The 21,260-nt window shown below is 41.2% G+C and overlaps 1 protein-coding gene across 2 annotated transcripts in view; it reads left to right on the top strand.

Moving 5' to 3' along the window:
- The window catches only part of mgat4c (mgat4 family member C), a 177,484-nt gene extending 172,222 nt beyond the window's left edge, over window positions 1–5,262 (top strand). For both annotated transcript variants that reach the window (XM_021576735.2, XM_021576736.2), the window contains exons 5-6: window positions 197–344; window positions 463–5,262. In XM_021576735.2, coding sequence (XP_021432410.1) covers window positions 197–344; window positions 463–1,619 — 1,305 coding nt within the window. In that variant the 3' untranslated portion in view covers window positions 1,620–5,262. The remainder of the gene's footprint in view (window positions 1–196; window positions 345–462) is intronic.
- Window positions 5,263–21,260: the final 15,998 nt, after the last annotated feature.

The following is a 21,260-nucleotide window of genomic DNA, read 5'->3' on the forward strand; positions in this document are numbered from 1 at the left end:
TTGAGTAGTTTAAAACCAAAATGTGTTATTTCTACCTCTGTATTATTTACAGACGAATATGAGACATGTCAAGGGAATTAGTTGACTTTGCTGTGTGTGTTTGTCTGCAGCTTAGATGAGATGAGACACTGGTTTGTCTGGCATTCACTATATGAAGTCGTCTCATCTGATCTGTTGTCTTTGTTGTGTGTTGCAGGAGGAGGATAAAAGACCGCTGAGAGAGACATCAATGCATCCTTCAAACACTGAGAGATATGTTCACACCTTCAGAGACCTCACTAATTTCTCTGGAACCATAAACGTCACATATCGTTACCTCGCTGGGAACCCACTGCCCCGAAAGAGTAATTGTATCTTTGACTGTCATTACATGTTGTTTTATCTTGGTCACCTTCATCTTTGTTATTCCACAAATTGTATTTTCAATGTACGCTTTAATAAAATATACTTTTCTGTTTACAGAATATCTAACCATTGGATTGTCATCCGTGAAAAGAAAAAGAGGAAATTACCTCATGGAGACGATCAAATCTATTTTTGACCAGTCCAGTTATGAGGAGCTGAAAGAGATTGTGGTGGTGGTCCACCTGGCAGACTTTGACCTGGCCTGGTGTGAAAACCTGGTGCAGGACATCTCCAGGAAGTTTGCCCACCACATCATCGCTGGGCATCTCCTGGTGATCCATGCCCCTGAGGAGTACTATCCATCACTGGATGGGCTAAAAAGGAACTACAATGACCCAGAGGACAGGGTACGATTCCGCTCCAAGCAGAACGTGGATTATGCCTTTCTCCTCAACTTCTGCACCAACCTCTCTGATTTCTACATGATGCTGGAGGATGATGTGCGCTGCTCACGGAACTTTCTGACATCTCTGAAGAAGGTGGTCACCTCCAGGGAAGGCTCCTACTGGGTGATGCTGGAGTTCTCCAAGCTTGGATACATAGGGAAGCTCTACCACTCAAGAGACCTGCCACGCCTGGCCCACTTCTTGCTCATGTTCTACCAGGAGATGCCCTGTGACTGGCTCCTCATTCACTTCCGGGACCTGCTTGCCCAGAAAGACGTGATCCGCTTCAAGCCCTCCTTGTTCCAGCACATGGGCTACTACTCCTCATATAAAGGGGCAGAGAACAAGTTGAAGGATGATGACTTTGAAGAAGACTCCATTGATATCCCTGACAACCCTCCTGCTAGCCTGTACACAAACATTCATGTATTTGAAAACTATGACGCCACCAAGGCTTATAGCAGTGTGGACGAATACTTTTGGGGGAAACCCCCTTCAACCGGAGACTTCTTTGTTATAGTCTTTAACAAATCAACTAAAATAAGCAAGATAAAAATTGTGACAGGAACGGACGATCGTCAGAACGATATCCTGCACCATGGAGCTCTGGAAGTAGGAGAGAAGCTGGTGGGGACAAAGAGAGGAAGGCAGTGTTCTTCCTACATCACGTTAGGGGAGTTTAAATATGGTAACATTGAGGTTCAAGACGTGGACCACAAGATTGCCTTTGACATTGAGTGTGTTCGTATTGTGGTGACTGCCAGTCAGAAAGAATGGCTGATCATTAGGAGTATAAGCATGTGGACTACACAACCTCCCAGTCAATGAGGACAATACAAAAACAGTTGGTTTAGACAACAGTTGGTTTAGTAATTCAGTTGACAGTGTATTTATTTATGTACTTATTTATGTATTTATTTTCACATTATTGCATTTATTTTATCATTTATTTTCACATGTATTTATTCATTTTATAGTATACTGTATGTATTCATTCATATTTTGATCTAGAATTTTTTATATTTTAAGGTACCTTTATCGAATTATACAGTTATGGAAATCATCACAATCCATGTTTTTAAGGATTGTCTGACTGACCTCTTTTATGGGTGTGACCCGTTTTTATGGGTGTGACCCGTTTTTATGGGCGTGAGTATATAGGAATGGTCTGTTGGTTATTTCACTCATGATGTTGTTTATTTTTCTGTATATTTTTCTCAGTTTCTTTCCACATCGAAAGCAGCCTCTGGGTCCTCTGGCCTTGAACAGTGTTGCTTAATAAATAACACCCCTGCCGACAGTTTTTGCCCCAGGAACATAGCATTGCACCAAATGTTCTTGCTATCAGTAAGTACTGTAGCTCCATTCACCTCTTTCCGAAGTTATCCTGTCCATGTTACCCTATAAGCATTATGATGGTAAATATTTCCACAAATATCCATTGTGTCAGGGCTTTACTTTTGTCAGTGCTGCTTCAATCCCTCCTATCTAGGCTAGTGTGGTGTTGAAGTGTTGGAGCGAGCTGTGCTATTTCCCTGGCGCTGTATGTTCCATCAGAACCCCTGACGGGAGAACAATGTTTGTTTTCACCCATCTTCTCTAACAGCTCAGATCGGATTGTGAAAAATAGGGTGGACCTGATCTTTCCCTTTTTTCCACCACAGCACAATTTTACCCCAGTAAATTGGTCTGTGTTTGGCACTCTCTCTCTGCTTTACACCAGCAAACAACAACCCCCCCTGGAGCTAGGCTCTCCAGTACATTTTCTCTCTTTCCCCTATGTTGTGCTCCCCTAGCCGCTAATGTATCTTCTCTTAGAATGTTTCTGTAATATAGAAACAAATACATTTTACTCTGTGTGGTACCCATGGGCGATGGTAACTTAAAGCCACCATCTGTAAAATGTTCAGTAATATGCAATTAATAAAATATACCCTGTAATTTTGAAAAAATACGTATAAAGTCAATTCTCAAAATGAGACAAGGACTACTGTCATAACAATTCAGAAATGATTTTGAAGAATCACCTTGTCCTCTCCCTTTTCATACAATGTTGTTCTGTTAGCAAGTGTAGCTTTGTGACAAATATCTTTCCATAATCAAGAGAATCATCAATTTCAACAAATCTTTGCAACGCAATAAAATGATAAATGTTTGCATACATGACACCAATATTCTGTTGAAATACTAAAGGTGGAGGTGGAGGCATGGTTCAAAACCTACAGCAGTTTTATTTTCACACAAAATGCCTTGTTATGGTATACCTGTTATTTCAGTCAATCACATCCATTTTTAAAGCCCATTTTACATCAGCAGTTGCTTATACAGAAACCCAGCTTAAAACCCCAAAGAGCAAGCAATGCAGATGTAGAAGCACAGTGGCTGGGGAAAACCCCCTACAAAGGAACCTAGTGAGAAACATAGAGAGGAACCAGGCTCTGAGGGGTGGCCTGTCCTCTTCTGGCTGTGCCAGGAGGGGATTATAAGGGTGCATGGCCTTTTCCGTGTTGTTCTCCCATTTGGTCTTGTTCAGACACAGATCAAGAGTTTCTCTTTATCCATGGCTCTGATCTATTCATTATAAGCGTCTGTGTTCCAAATCACCTTGAATAACAACCTTTTCCTTCTTATCAAACATTTGATGACATGAGGCCCCAACCTCTTATGACTTCATTTTGTGCATGTTAAAAAGTCAGTAAATAAGGTAATTATTCACTGTTTATAGCTCCTCCTTTCTATACAATTGCTATGGTTATAATTAAACTGTAGTGCTCTGTACAAACAAACCTTTTAGTAGATGCTCTTATCCAGGGCAATTTATAGGAGCAATTAGGCTTAAGTGCCTTGCTCAAGGGCTCTGGGATTCAAACCAGCAATCTTCCGGTTACTGGCCCAATGCTCTTAACCACTAGGTTACCTGCTGCCCCGTCATCTTTTGTACAGGTCATCAAAATATATATTACTTCTTCTTATGCCCATTCTACAAAATGATATAGTTTCACTTCAAATCCTCTGCCGTTTAGAACATAAGGTCTTACTGCAAGCATTATGAAAAGGCCCAGTGTGGTCCTTTCATTCAAATTTTGTGGACTTTATTGAAAAGTGTAAGAACATTATTACAAAATGCAATGAAATATATGTGCTGATGTACACAGCAGTGCCAACGAATCAGGTCAGTGTACCTGTAATGATACAGCTTAAGCCATGGACACGTCACAGTAGGATCCCTAGTTTTCCTGGAATCCCTGGGAGTATTCTTGGGATAGAGATTGTGATTCCAAGATTCCTTTATTTGATCCTGGGAGGTTGTTGTACATGGATATTACTTGAGGGGAAATTGCTGTCATAGCTGAAGAAAAGACTGAAGTCAAAACTAGCATTTACATCTTGGCGGGGAAACATAGAAATATTAATAAATTCTGTTCGGCTCAGAGTCAGCAAACTGATGCGTACAGCTGTTCCGCCTTTGGCGACCTGACTTCAAACAGCAATATCTCCTAATACTTTTTAGTGAGCTTAACGTATACATTATGTGGTAGCAAATGCACCACATTAGATAATTCCAGGGTGTTTTTTTATAATAATTTACAACAGATCAGTAGCCATGCTACCCAGGAGCCTTCTGTCACTGTTCCCATAACTCACGAATAACAAGAGAAAGCAGTGTATAAAGGGAAATTCTGGGTTGTTGGGAAGTTTTGCTGTCTTCCAATTGTGAGTGTACAAAGATGCATGCATCTGAACAACACCAAGTGTTAAGTGAGTAATTGAATCCTTTTATATTCCAGGATCTATAACTTGTTGTCCAGCATCTGCAGTGGAACTTGACTGAAAGTGTACTTGGTTTGTGACTAGATGCTTACCAATACTACCTTACTTACTTACAACAGGTTAAATCTCACTTGTGCTATATTGTTCAGTGGAGAGAATGTGTAGAGATGTCGTTTTCGTGTTGTATTTTCCGACATTGTTCGTCAAACAGTACTGTATGTATATTGTTGTAAAATGACATATATTTTTTTACATGTATCATTTCAAATGTTTTATTGCATATATTGTATTTAAAATCAATTTAGATTAAACAAAATGAATGCCAATAACCTTAGGGGAAGTACATTGACTTTGCAAAAGTCTAGCACTACTTTCATTGATATCAAAAGTCTACCACTACTTTCATTGATATTAAAAGGGGAAAAATGCTGTGTGAGAAATTGCACAGCACAAAATTCTGAATGACATCATTGTCTGCATCAGTACATTCAGTGGGGCATGAATATGGTATTCAATGGTTAAAGGAGAGAGAAAGACCTATTGAGAACAAGGTAGCCTTGAGTCAATACAGTATGTGTTATTATAATGTCTTTGCCTGAACATGTTACAGTATGTTTTGATATAGAAATGTTTACCAATAAATGTAGATCCTGCAATTTGGCTACCCTCGTCACAGTGCAAATAAAAATAACTGGTGTGACATTTGCTGTTCCTTGAAACTTCCAGCAAACGCAGGAAGGCAACGTGTTTGACTCAGATCTTGCAGTAGCCAAGAGCAAAATCCATACATTATTCATTTCAACATTCATGTGCTTTCTGCCTTTTTACTGCATACTTAATGTCTGTGTAGTGCTAGGGTCTTACTGCCTTTTTACTGCATACTTAATGTCTGTGTAGTGCTAGGGTCTTACTGCCTTTTTACTGCATACTTAATGTCTGTGTAGTGCTAGGGTCTTACTGCAGCCTTTTTTCTGCATACTTAATGTCTGTGTAGTGCTAGGGTCTTACTGCCTTTTTACTGCATACTTAATGTCTGTGTAGTGCTAGGGTCTTACTGCAGCCTTTTTTCTGCATACTTAATGTCTGTGTAGTGCTAGGGTCTTACTGCAGCCTTTTTACTGCATACTTAATGTCTGTGTAGTGCTAGGGTCTTACTGCAGCCTTTTTTCTGCATACTTAATGTCTGTGTAGTGCTAGGGTCTTACTGCCTTTTGGGGTGTAACTGTTTATAAAAGTGCTTCATCACGATGCTCTTTGTTTGGCTTACAGTGGACAGGACGTGCATTACTTTACCATATTTAAGACAGCTGTCATAGACAACAGACATCAAGGTTCTGAAAGTGGGCTGAGCACTGTGGACCCAAAGCACTGTCAGTTACGGCCAATATTTGAAATATAGAAATGTGTATATATGTGAATATATACTGAACAAAAATATAAACCCAACATGCAACAATTTCAAAGATTTTACTGAGTTATCGCTCATATAAGGAAATCAATCAATTGAAAAAGAAAAAAACAATTAGGCCCGTATCTATGGATTTCACGACTGGGAATACAGATATGCATCTGGTCACAGATAACTTAAAAAAATTGGTCAGGGCGTGGATCAGAAAACCAGTCAGTATTTGGTGTGACCAACATTTGCCTAATGCATTACGACACATCTCCTTCACATTAGTCAGGCTGTTGATTGTGGCCTGTGGAATGTTTTCCCACTCCTCTTTGATGGCTGTGCGAATTTGCTGGATACTGGAACACGCTGTCTTACTCATAGCATCCCAAACATGCTCAATGGGTGACATGTCTGAGTATGCAAGCCTTGGAAGAACTGGGACATTTTCAGCTTCCAGGAATTGTGTACAGATCCTTGCGACATGGGGCGGCACGGCAATGAGCCTCAGGATCTCGTCACGGTATCACTGTGCATTCAAATTACCATCGATAAAATTCAATTTAGTTTGTTATCCGTAGTTTATACCTGCCCATAACCCCACCACCATCACAGGGCACTCTTTTCACAATGTTGATATCAGCAAACCACTCACCCACACAACGCAAACCACCCAATTCTCTATAATGATGGTGGAGGTGGCTTATGGTAGAGATATCAACATTCAATTATCTGGCAACAGCTCTGGTGGATATTCCTGCATGCCAACACTTGAGACATCTGTGGCATTGTGTTGTGTGACAAAACTGCACATTTTAGAGTGGCCTTTTATTGTCCCCAGCACAAGGTGCACCTGTGTAATGATCATGCTGTTTAATCAGTTTATGCCAAACCTGTCAGGTGGATGGATTATCTTGGCAAAGACAAATGCTCACTAACAGGGATGTAAACAACATTTTTTGAGAAATAAGCTTTTTGTGCATATGGAACATTTCTGGGATCTTTAATTTCAGTTTATGAAACATGGGACCAATACTTTACATGTTGCGTTTATCTCTACTAATACTTAGATTTGAGTTCCTGTATAGTGAGATTTTAGACTCCTCACACTGGGCTGGTTGTTGGTTGGTTGCTAATATACTTTTACAGGTCTTTAACTTTCCCTTCCAGACACAGATACTAGAATCAGACCTTTGTTCCACCCTGCCCATCTCTTCAAAGTGAACTGGAACCATACGGGAGGTGAGTCTACACAGCAGCCAGCATATCTCGGCAACCATTTCTAATGCACACTTTAGAGAGCTACCAGAGTGGCGTGTCCAAAGCAATAACCCATAATAGGTAGTGCACCAGACGCAGTTGCAGTCGACACCACCCAAATCCATTCCTGGTTGCCATGGTACCGCCAGCAGTGTGTAACTAGAAACGCAACACTGCACCATCAGGTAATATGAATTGTTTGGATTTCCTCGTTTGACTTTTGATCAGTTACGCTCCTGGCTCCCGCAGCCTGACTGAACTCACCTCTGTGATCATCACAGTGGATGCTAATTCGCTTCACATAGGCCTACAGTGCTGTACAGTATGTGGTGGAGATGCCCGTGTATGAATCCAATCCAAAAAGCATTCGATTCACTTCCAAGATGCAGCACGTTTCCACATTAAAACATTTATTGTTTTGAATCCAGGTGGATGTAGTATATTTTGAGAATATTGTGTACTGAAGCACCATCACATGTACAGTATTTATCTGTGTGCCAGTAACACAGTTTATTATTATTTTTATTTTACTTAACTAGGCAAGTCTGTTAAGAACAAATTCTTATTTACAAAGACGGCCTAGCAAAAGGCAAAAGGCCTCCTGCGGGGACGGGGGCTGGGATTAAAAATAAAAATATAGGACAAAACACACATCACGACAAAAGAGACACCACAACACTACAAAGAGAGACCTAAGACAACCACATAGCATGGCAGTAACACATGACAACACAGCATGGTAGCAACACCACATGACAACAACATGGTAGCAACACAACATGGTAGCAACACAACATGGTAGCAACACCACATGACAACAACATGGTAGCAACACAACATGGCAGCAGAACAACATGGTTTTTGTAGCAGTGAAGAGTTACATGAACCTGAGGTAGGATGGTAAAGTGAAGGTCAATCAGAAGGGGCTTGTTATGAGCGTGTGTGCAAACATGTGGAGGAGACAAAAATAAGGAAAGTGGAGAGACTCGAACAGATGAATGGGTAAATAAGGGCCTTTAAAAGCCTCGGGGAGGAGAACAGACGGGTGGGTGATGAATGGCTTGCAATAAGCTGGCGGGAGACTGTGATTGTGTGTTCTGGTGGTGGGAGGATCCCAAGCCGGGTGTTCGGAGCGTTCCGTCGACCACATGCTTTGAGGAGGTGATGACCGGAGCCTGGCGACTAGCCGCGGCTGCAACCAGAAAGACACAGGATTGGACCAGGCATGTAACATAGACCAGAGCAGTCTCTATTATAGTGTATCTGACAAATCACTAATCAGGGATCTAAAAGGGGATGGATGAGATGGAAAGGTATTGTAAAGCAGTGTTCAGGCAACACCCATATCTGGATGGTCATTTTGGTAAGTCAAAACAGTATTCTTCCCTTGCCAGATAGCAATTTAGTAGGTTTTAGTAGGGAAACAGGCCAAGGTCTTGATAGTTGAGTTGAAATAAAGTAACAACACCATACAGCTGTTGGATAGGTTCATGACATCACCATCAGAATCTTACTCATCCCCACCATCAGAATTTTACTCATCCCCACCATCAGAATTTTACTCATCACCACCATCAGAATCTTACTCATCACAATCAGAATCTTACTCATCACCATCAGAATCTTACTCATCACCATCAGAATCTTACTCATCACAATCAGAATCTTACTCATCACCATCAGAATCTTACTCATCATCACCATCAGAATCTTACTCATCATCACCATCAGAGTCTTACTCATCACCACCATCAGAATCTTACTCATCACCATCAGAATCTTACTCATCACAATCAGAATCTTACTCATCACCATCAGAATCTTACTCATCACAATCAGAATCTTACTCATCACCATCAGAATCTTACTCATCACAATCAGAATCTTACTCATCACCATCAGAATCTTACTCATCACCATCAGAATCTTACTCATCATCACCATCAGAATCTTACTCATCATCACCATCAGAGTCTTACTCATCACCACCATCAGAATTTTACTCATCACCATCAGAATCTTACTCATCATCACCATCAGAATCTTACTCATTACCATCAGAATCATTTTCTTCACCATCAGAATCTTACTCATCACCATCAGAATCTTACTCATCATCACCATCAGAGTCTTACTCATCACGATCAGAATCTTACTCATCACCATCAGAAACTTACTCATTACCATCAGAATCTTACTCATCATCATCACAATCTTACTCATCACCATCAGAATCTTACTCATCACCATCAGAATCTTACTCATTATCATCCAAATCTACTCATCATTACCATAAGAATCTTACTCATCATCACCATAAGAATCTTACTCATCATCACCATCTGAATCTTACTCATCACCATCAGAATCTTACTCATCACCATCATAATGTTACTCATCACCATCAGAATCTTACTCATCACCATCAGAATCTTACTCATCACCACCAATAGAATCTTACTCATCATCACCATCTGAATCTTACTCATCACCATCAGAATCTTACTCATCACCATCATAATGTTACTCATCACCATCAGAATCTTACTCATCACCATCAGAATCTTACTCATCACCACCATAAGAATCTTACTCATCATCACCATCAGAATCTTACTCATTACCATCAGAATCTTACTAATCACCATCAGAATCTTACTCATCACCATCAGATTCTTACTCATCACCATCAGAATCTTACTCATCACCATCAGAATCTTACTCATCATCAACCAAATCTTACTCATCATCACCATAAGAATCTTACTCATCATCACCATACGAATCTTACTCATCATCACCATCTGAATCTTACTCATCATCACCATAAGAATCTTACTCATCACCATCAGAATCTTACTCATCAGACTCTTACTCATCATATCAGAATCTTACTCATCACCATCAGAATCTTACTCATCATCACCATCAGAATCTTACTCATTACCATCAGAATCATACTCATCACCATCAGAATTTTACCCATCACCATCAGAATTTTACTCATCACCATCAGAATCTTACTCATCACCATCAGAATCTTACTCATCACCATCAGAATCTTACTCATTATCATCAGAATCTTACTCATCATCACCATCAGAATCTTACTCATCACCATCAGAATCTTACTCATCACCATAAGAATCTTACTCATCATCGCCATCAGAATCTTACTCATCACCATCAGAATCTTACTCATCATCATCAGAATCTTACTCATCATCACCATCAGAATCTTACTCATCACCATCAGAATCTTACTCATCACCATAAGAATCTTACTCATCACCATCAGAATCTTACTCATCACCATCAGAATTTTACTCATTACCATCAGAATCTTACTCATCACCATCAGAATCTTACTCATCATCATCAGAATCTTACTCATTACCATCAGAATCTTACTCATCACCATCAGAATCTTACTCATCATCACGATCAGAATCTTACTCATTACCATCAGAATCTTACTCATTACCATCAGAATCTTACTCATTACCATCAGAATCTTACTCATCACCATCAGAATCTTACTCATCATCACGATCAGAATCTTACTCATTACCATCAGAATCTTACTCATCACCATCAGAATCTTACTCATCATCATCAGAATCTTACTCATTACCATCAGAATCTTACTCATCACCATCAGAATCTTACTCATCACCATCAGAATCTTACTCATCATCACGATCAGAATCTTACTCATCACCATCAGAATCTTTCATTTACATCCAAAACTATCAAATGAAGATTCATAACAGCTTTAGCTTCTCTCTCACTCTCTCTTCTCTGTCTCTTCTCTCTCATGGCAATTCCTGGGTCTTCAGGAAGAGTGCAGTTAAAAGAGCAGGGCTTGGGGCTTTCTTGGAGCCGGTTGGTACCTCAGAGGGTGTCCCTACAGCAAGAGCGCTTAATCGCTCCCAATTGCTATGCCTCACAAAGGTGCAAAACTCCCCATCTGTTTCTCACTGTTACCGACACACAAATCTTGCCGCAAGGAGAAGGCGTGGTTTGTGTTCCAATTCCAGACGGTGGGCTATTCCTTATTGTGCACTACTTTTGACCAGAGACCAATAGGTGCACTATATAGGGAATAGGGTGCCATGTTCCCACACAGAGGAAACCACCAATCTATTGCCTATGGACCATATTGAAACAAATATCATACTGTAGGCTAACAAAGGATATTTTCTTGGAACACTCTAAATCTTGCTTATTTATCTTGGAGATAAATACTCTGATCCATCTTTTATACATAGAGTATCTCTCTCTCCCTATTTATCTCTCCCTCTCTCCCTCTTTTTCTCTCCCTCTCCCTCTTTCTCTCTCCCTCTTTCTTTCTCTCTCCCTCTTTCTCTCTCCCTCTTTCTCTCTCCCACTCTCCCTCTTTCTCTTTCTCTCTCCCTCTTTCCCTCTTTCTCTCTACCTCTCTCCCTCTTTCTCTCTCCCTCTCTCTCTCCCTCTCTCCCTTTTTCTCATGCCCTCTCTCCCTCTTTCTCTCTCCCTGTCTCTCCCTCCCTCTTCCTCTCTCCCTCTCTCTCCCTCTCTCTCTCAATTCAAGGTATCCCTTCCTGGCGGTAGTAGATCAGAGTCTCCTGATTAGCTAAAGAGAAAGAAAAAAAACGGTGAATTCCCTGACAGAACAATGGTTCCTGGACTTTGATGAGACAGAATGAGCTCAACCAGTAGACGTAATGGCTCTGCCCAGCCTCCGCTATCCCTCCCTCCACTCATTACACACACACACACACACACACACACACACACACACACACACACAGGATTCCACACACATTAGCATACACACTAAACCCTCACCCACTGCTCATATCTAGCTCTTCACTCTCTTCACAGATTGACTGCAGTGCCATCCCTTATAAATGAATAGGCCTTAATTAAAGATTAATGTTGGGGTTCCCCGCACGCTGCGTGGAGATAGCTCCTCTCCCAGGGTGCATCTCTGAACCCGCAAAGCTGATCGCCGGTTCACTGCAGCGTGCAATCAGAACAAAGACCAAACTATCAGGTCAGGACGCTCCCCGCTGAAGGACACGCAGTAACGCCACAGCGGCCACCGCTGTGGAGAGGGGAGGGGGAAGGGGGGTAGAGTTGTTTTAATTATCATCTGCAAAGAGACACAAATAGCAAATTGAAGTTCTGCTGCACCGGCTGCCTCAAACACACACACACACACACACACATACTCCCCCCCCTCTCGACAATTACCACCTCCTGTCTTCATGAGGCACAAGGGAAGGTGTAGTGGATGTGTGTGTGTGTATATGTGTGTGTGAGAGAGAGATATTATTGTGTAAATGGTGTCTCACTGACTCAGTCTTGCCGATGCACATGACACTACAAAACAATGTTTGATGTGCCGCATCAACTGATCTGCTCTAGCTTTTTAAAGACCTGACTGTGTGCCAGATCTCTTTCACGAAACATCCCATTTGTTTCTCACTCAAAATTGTAGGTGATTTTTGGGGGTTCCGTTAAGGTTGTGGTTAGGATGGGGCGGCAGGGTAGCCTAGTGGTTAGAGCTGTTGGACTAGTAACTGAAAGGTTGCAAGTTCAAATCCCTGAGCTGACAAGGTACAACTCTGTCGTTCTGCCCCTGAACAGGCAGTTAACCCACTGTTCCTAGGCCGTCATTGAAAATAAGAATTTGTTCTTAACTGACTTGCCTAGTTAAATAAAGGTAAAAATAAAAAAGTATGTGGATATTAAGCTAGGGTTAGGGTTGAACTGGGGTGTGGACATGAAACTAGGGTTTAACTATTACGCAGACATGAATCTAGGGTTAGGTTTGAACCAGGAAGTGGACATGAAGCTAGGGTTGAGGTTGAATCGGTGTGTGGACATGAAGCTAGGGTTAGGTTTCTGTTTATGCTGGTATCAAACCTTGGGTTTGTAGCAACTTTTTACCCTGTTTCTATATTGTACATCAGACTGGTCTGGAGAGGGTGAGAGAACATGAAAGGCTGAGAGCTCCGAGGGGTCACACATCACAGTTCAACAACAGGACGAAGGCCATTTTTGATGAAGTGCTTGGGGAAAGTTCAATTTTAAAACAAATTTTATATAATAAAACATGCAAACTGGATCAATAAATTAATAGATAAATAACTAAATAAGTCAGGACATAATTGGAAATCACACCAAGGGATGAAGGGATTAAGTTCTACAAAGATAAGTGTTATGTTAAAGTGCTTGATATAATACAATTAAATATAAAAAAGACAAAACCAGATTGAGCAAATAAATACATAGCTTTTTCTTGAACTTCCTCCTCGTGTCGGTGGCCCCTCCTGCTCTCTAAATTAGGCCCTCACTAACTCCCACTGTCAATGCTTTATCCTACTCTTTACCATTCATACGAAGTGGTGCCAAGGTCTCAAGTTTTGCTATCCACCTGGATTCAGCTGCTCTCCTCTGGAATATGATCCAGGAGGCTTTCATCTCCAGACCGGTGATGCGGAGGGAGGTTGTAGGGTGGTTTTGAAAGTGTTTTACCAGGTTACGGTTGTGGTTAGGGTTAGGATAAGAAAAAGCAGTATTATGACATAGAGATATGCTTTATCCAAAGAACAAAATGTAAATCAAGGTTTAATTTCTGCTGGGTAGTGGTGGTTCTCCTTATTCTGCAAACGGGCCATTATTTTTTAAATTATATTATAATTAGAAAAACTTTCTTAATTGACAGGCAGCACTAGTCTTACTGGATGACAATAAACAGCTCTGACAATGCCCGTTCCCTTGTCCCTTCTGTGGTGAGTTCTGTAATGGCTTCCATACGAAGGTCTAATTACTGCCTCGGCAGGCCCCGCAACAAGGTCGCGCTTGTTATGCCATCATCCAATTCACACAATCAGATTTTGCACAAAGGGAACTAATCTCATTCCTTCACAAGCCATTCTCTTGATCTGACTGCCTTGTGCCTGTTCTACAGACAGACAGGATGTGCTGTGTCTCCCGTCTAGATGAGATGAGAGAATTACTTTCATTTAGCGAGAGAGACAGAGAGAGACTCACTGACTGAAAAGGCTCCAGCAGGCGGCTCGCATCGACAAGTCTTTAACTGTCAATCTGCATCCAGACTCTAAATTGGAGTGGAATTGAATAGGCGTACTTCGGGGCTGGATTTAGTCCAAAACAAACAACTAGAATTGAACATTACTGCTGTATGCATCAGATGTTTATGAAGGTTTAAGGGCTGGATTAAATCCATATCGACGAAGTATCGCTCAAGAGCCGCATTATGGCTTGATTGAAATTTAAAGGCAACTTTACCGCGTTCGCGGTTACTGCATTCACGGTAAGAGCTGCATATGTCGGCTCAATCGGAAATTACCTTGACATTTTTACGAGGATCTTCCGCTATATGGAATTAAACCAGTCCTTAATACTGTTCTATTAATTTACATAGTGTAGCATATCATCTGGTGTGTGGTAGAGTGGTAGGGGTGTTGATGGTAGGGATTAACTCTACAGGGTCAGTAAACCCGCGGAGACTGAGACAACACAAGTGTTGATAGTGTAAATCAGTGCTTCTTTAACCTGGTGGGGGCCCGAAGGTGTTTTGCTCTAGCGCTACACAGCTGAAACACTGCTGTAAATCCTTCAAAACCAGTGTAGTGGAAGGGAACACTACCTCTGAAATAGTAGTAATAATACCTTGAGAATTAAAAACAAGTCTATAGATAATGACGATGGCTGCCTAGGAGCTCCCCGGTGTTGCAGCGGTCTAAGGCACTGCATCTCAGTGCTAAAGCCGCCACTTTTCTATTGTTATTTATTTAACCTTTTTTAACCAGGTAGGCTGGTTGAGAACAAGTTCTCATTTACAACTGCGACCTGGCCAAGATAAAGTACAGCAGTTCGACACATACAACAACACAGAGGTACACATGGAATAAACAAACATACAGTCAATAATACAGTAGAAAAAGTCTATATACAGTGTGTGCACATGAGGTAATATAAGGGAGGTAAGGCAATAAATAGGCCATGGTGGCGAAGTAATTACAATATACCAATTAAACACTGGAGTGATTGATGTGCAGAAGATGAATGTGCAAGTAGAGGTACTGGGGTGCAAAGGAGCAAGATAAAGTAAGGAGATGAGGCAGTTGGATAGGCTATTTACAGATGGGCTATGTACAGGTGCAGTGTTCTGTGAGCTGCTCTGACAGCTGGTGCTTAAAGCTAGTGAGGGACATATGAGTCTCCAGCTTCAGTGATTTTTGCAGTTCGTTCCAGTCATTGGCAGAAGAGAACTGTAAGGAAAGGCGACCAAATGAGGAATTGGCTTTGGGGGTGACCAATGAGATATACCTGCTGGAGCGTGAGCTACGGGTGGGTGCTGCTGTGGTGACCAGTGAGCTGAGATAGGGCGGGACTTTATCTAGCATAGACTTGTAGATGACCTGGAGCCAGTTGGTTTGCGACGTGTATGAAGCGAGGGCCAGCCAACGAGAGCGTACAGATCGCAGTGGTGGGTAGTATATGGGGCTTTGGTGACAAAACAGATGGCACTGTGATAGACTGCATGCAATTTGTTGAGTAGGGTGTTGGAGGCTATTTTGTAAATGACATCGCTGAAGTCGAGGATCGGTAGAATGGACAGTTTTACGTGGGTATGTTTGGCAGCATGAGTGAAGGATGCTTTGTTGTGAAATAGGAAGCCGATTCTAGATTTAATTTTGGATTGGAGATGCTTAATGTGAGTCTGGAAGGAGAGTTTACAGTCTAACCAGACACCTAAGCATTTGTAGTTGTCCACATATTCTAAGTCAGAACCATCCAGAGTAGTGATGCTGACGGGTGCAAGCAGGTGCGGGCAGCGATCGGTTGAAGAGCATGCATTTAGTTTTACTTGCATTTAAGAGCAGTTGGAGGCCACAGAAGGAGAGTTGTATGGCATTGAAGCTCATCTGGAGGTCAGTTAACACAGTGTCCAAAGAAGGGCCAGAAGTATACAGAATGGTGTCGTCTGCGTAGAAGTGGATCAGAGACTCACCAGCAGCAAGAGTGACATCATTGATGTATACAGAGAAGAGAGTCGGCCCAAGAATTGAACTCTGTGGCACCCCTATAGAGACTGGCACACTACAGACCCTTGTTCAATTCCAGGCTGTATCACAACCGGCTGTGAATGGGAGTCCCATAGGGCGGTGCATAATTGGCCCAGCGTCGTCTGGGTTTGGCTGGGATAGGCCGTCATTAAATAAATAAGAATTTGTTCTTAACTGACTTGCCTAGTTAAATTAAAAAATAAACCTAGGATTCATATTTTTTCTAAAATCCATTCTATTGTTATGTTACTAACTTTTTACAATAAACTCTCAGCCTAAGTTTTTCTCCCTCTCGTTCTCTGTCTCAACAACCAACCCACTAGGCACAGACGTCAATTCAACGTCTATTCCATGTAATCTTATTGAAATAATGTGGAAACAACGTTGATTCAACCAGTGTGTGCCCTGTGGGAAGGTTCAAAGTTACATTGTATAATACTGCCATCTGTTGGCATGTATGCATCCATACATACTGGACACATTTTGATTAATGGACATTTACGTGTATGTAATGTACGTATTTAATGCCGTAATATGTGGACATCAATGTACATACGTTAACATTAAAGATACTTGTTGCTCTGGATATTTCAAACTTTGTTCCTGTGATTTGATAGTCACTACTTTCTGTTGATCTGGATATTTCAAACTGTGTTCCTGTGATTTGATAGTCACTACGGCTGTGCTTTTCTAATAAGAGAAGGAAAATGAGAGATCCAGTCACAGTGCGTTATGTTTGGATGGGTAATATGGAGCCGAACAGGATGGGAGAAACTGACAGTATCTCTCTTTTGAATTGTTTTAATTGAACATGAATGCAATCAAATCAATGCAATATTAGCCACTTTCAATGCAACATACTGAAACAAAACAAACTATGCAAGACTTAGTATGCAAAACTATGCACGATTTTGCTGTAGGTAGAAAGCATCGGAAATAGGGTTCTATTGCATTGACAGCCACGACTCAGGCACTTACTCTACACAGACCAGTGCACCATAACCAATCAGAGCTGCAGCAGGCCTACATGCAAATAGATCATTGCCATAAATGGATCTGTGCCATTCACTTTGAACTGGACGGTGTTAACGGCATGAGTGGTCGTGAGTAAATGTGCTTGTCTTGAGATCAAAGCCAGAGCTACATGTAGCGATGTGTGTACATTTGTTTATATCCTTTGCTAGTTAGTGAGTTATTAGCCCAGTTATAGATCATTTGTAGTCAGCAATGGGGAAGTGATTGCTTCCTACAAGAGCACAAAACAGATATTTGTTTTGTCTTAAAGTGGCAGTGTTGTATTTTGAGACAGGCTTGAATGAGCTAAGTAGCCAATAGGCAGAGGATAGCCTAATTTGTCTGATTCTCTGTAATAATGGCATGAGAATAATGCTGCATTTTATTTTGTAAAGTGCTTTCTTTCATCAAACAACACAACATTTTCAGTCACCTCCTTGTCTGGATAAATATCTTATGTCAAACCCTGTGTCAAGGCCGTTAAAAGAACTGGACCAAGGTGCAGCGTGGTGAGAGTACATTTTCTCTTTTATTCGAAATGCCGCCGACAAAACGTGAAGCTTAAGGTTATGTGCCATCAAACAAAGTTAACTTCCCACAAACACAGGTGGGGAAAAGGGTAACTAAGTATGGTTCCCAATCAGAGACAACGATAGACAGCTGTCCCTGATTGAGAACCATACCCGGCCAAACATAGAAATAGAAAATCATAGAAACACAAAACATAGAATGCCCACCCCAACTCACGCCTGACCAAACAAAATTAGAGACATAAAAAGGATATCTAAGGTCAGGGCGTGACACCCTGCATGTTTTTTTCAAAGGTTGTCATGGAATGTAGGCCTACATTGAATACCACACATTGGTTGCTGCTGTAGGGTGAAAGATAGAACAGCTATTTCCATGTTAAAATGTTATGGGATGCATTTTCTGCATTGTTTTTGACGGTACGTCACTCCGGTAGGCATGCATAATGATCAAATTGCCACAGTAGCCCACTTCACCACTCTTAAAACTAACTTTAAAGCAGGTACAGCCTCAGTGTTCACAGTAAACAGAACGTTCAAGTTGGCACTCAGCAAACCTGACATTTGCTCAGTGACAAAATTTGTTTGAGAAAACATTGACCAACATCTTTTTAAAACCGATTTTTTTTTGTAGATTTTTTTTTCACAAACACTATTCAACACTATCACTTTTTTGTATTTTAAGAATTTTAACACAGGTTTAACGCCTACAGTGTAACACACCTTTCTAACACTGTACCTTTAAAAAAAAAAAGTGTAAACATAGGCTCAGGCCCTGCTGTAACCTCATAACCACACGTGCCAATTAGTAGGCACGTTGTCTCCGTTTCAGGCTACCAAGCCCATGAAACTGGTCCGCGCTCAGATTCCATGTCATCAGATAATACCTTGTGTTCCTCTGCTACTCTATCATAGCCTATCTTTATCAAGCTCAGACTCCATGTCATTAGATAATACCTTGTGTTCCTCTGCTACTCTATCATAGCCTATCTTTATCAAGCTCAGACTCCATGTCATTAGATAAAACCTTGTGTTCCTCTGCTACTCTATCATAGCCTATCTTTATCAAGCTCAGACTCCATGTCATTAGATAAAACCTTGTGTTCCTCTGCTACTCTATCATAGCCTCTCTTTATCAAGCTCAGACTCCATGTCATTAGATAAAACCTTGTGTTCCTCTGCTACTCTATCATAGCCTATCTTTATCAAGCTCAGACTCCATGTCATTAGATAATACCTTGTGTTCCTCTGCTACTCTATCATAGCCTATCTTTATCAAGCTCAGACTCCATGTCATTAGATAAAACCTTGTGTTCCTCTGCTACTCTATCATAGCCTATCTTTATCAAGCTCAGACTCCATGTCATTAGATAAAACCTTGTGTTCCTCTGCTACTCTATCATAGCCTCTCTTTATCAAGCTCAGACTCCATGTCATTAGATAAAACCTTGTGTTCCTCTGCTACTCTATCATAGCCTCTCTTTATCAAGCTCAGACTCCATATCTCAATCTCTTCATTCAAAGACTCAATCATGGACACTCTTACTGACAGTTGTGGCTGCTTTGTGTGATGTATTGTTGTCTCTACCTTCTTGCCCTTTGTGCTGTTGTCTGTGCCCAATAATGTTTGTACCATGTTTTGTGCTGCTACCATGTTGTGTTGCTACCATGTTGTTGTCATGTTGTGTTGCTACCATGCTGTGTTGTCATGTGTTGCTGCCTTGCTATGTTGTTGTCTTAGGTCTCTCTTTTTGTAGTGTTGTGTTGTCTCTCTTGTCGTGATGAGTGTTTTAATCCCAGTCGCCATCCCCGCAGGAGGTCTTTTGCCTTTTGGTAGGCCGTCATTGTAAATAAGAATTTGTTCTTAACTGACTTGCCTAGTTAAATGAAGGTTAAATAAAAATAAATAATAAAATAACTCCATATCATTAAATAAGACCTTATGTTTTTCTGCTATTCAATCACAGTCTCTCTTTCACACAGGTACATGTTTGTTTTCTTTTTGGTCATTGTTTTCTTTACTGCCGGAAAGCTGATATGTTGATATGCTTCAGTTAGCCTCATGACTGGTTTCACATTTTTCTCCAGTGATTTAAAAGTTCAAATAGATCTTAAACAAGTGTCATTTATATTTACTATTCCCTTATCCAGATGGATTACTCATTTAACTAGCTCTTATCAACATCTCTTATCAAGTTGTACATTTCAGTGCATGGAGAATGGTGTTATTTCTATCAGACCTTATTCATGGTTTAGCTGTTCGGGAGTCTTATGGGGGTAGAAGTTGATAAGAAGACTTTTAGACCTAGACTTGGCGCTCCGGTACAGCTTGCCATGCGGGGGCAGAGAGAACAGTCTATGACTAGGGTGGCTGGAGTCTTTGACAAGTTTTAGAGCCTTCCTCGCACACCACTTGGTACAGTGGCTTGTGAAAGTATTCACCCCCCTTGGCATTTTTCCTATTTGTTGCCTTACAACCTGGAATTAAAATGTATTTTGGTAGGGTTTGTGTAATTTGATTTACACAACATGCCTCCCACTTTGAAGATGCTAAATATTTTTTATTGTGAAACAAACAAGAAATAAGACAAAAATACAGAAAACTTGAGCGTACTTACTAACTATTCACATCCCCAATACATTGTAGAGCCACCTTTTGCAGCAATTACAGCTGCAAGTCTCTTGGGGTATGTCTCTATAAGCTTGGCACATCTAGCCATTGGGATTTTTGCCCATTCTTCAAGGCAAAACTGCTCAAGCTCCTTCAAGTTGGATGGGTTCCACTGGTGTACAGCAATCTTTAAGTCATACCACAGATTCTCAATTTGATTGAGGTCTGAGATTTGACTAGGCCATTCCAAGACATTTACATGTTTCCCCTTAAACCACTTGAGTGTTGCTTTAGCAGTATGCTTAGGGTCATTGTCCTGCTGGAAGGTGCACCTCCGTCCCAGTCTCAAATCTCTGGAAGACTGAAACAGGTTTCCCTCAAGTATTTCCCTGTATTTAGCGCCATCCATCATTCCTTCAATTCAGACCAGTTTCAAAGTCCCTGCAGATGAAAAACATCCGACAGCATGATGCTGCCACCACCACGCTTCACTGTGGGGATGTTGCTCTCAGGGTGATAAGAGGTGTTGGGTTTGTGCCAGACATAGAATTTCCTTGATGGCCAAAAAGCTAAATTTGAGTCTCATCTGACCACACAACCTTCTTCCATATGTTTGGGGAGTCTCCCACATGCCTTTTGGCAAACACCATTTGTGTTTGCTTCTTTTTTTCTTTAAGCAATGGCTTTTTTTCTGGCCACACTTCTGTAAAGCCCAGCTCTGTGGAGTGTACAGCTAAAAGTGGTCCTATGGACAGATACTCCAATCTCCGCTGTGGAGCTTTGCAGCTCCTTCAGGGTTATCTTTGG

This window comes from Oncorhynchus mykiss, chromosome 2 (genome assembly GCF_013265735.2).
Source record: "Oncorhynchus mykiss isolate Arlee chromosome 2, USDA_OmykA_1.1, whole genome shotgun sequence".
NCBI classification, from domain to species: Eukaryota; Metazoa; Chordata; class Actinopteri; order Salmoniformes; family Salmonidae; genus Oncorhynchus; species Oncorhynchus mykiss.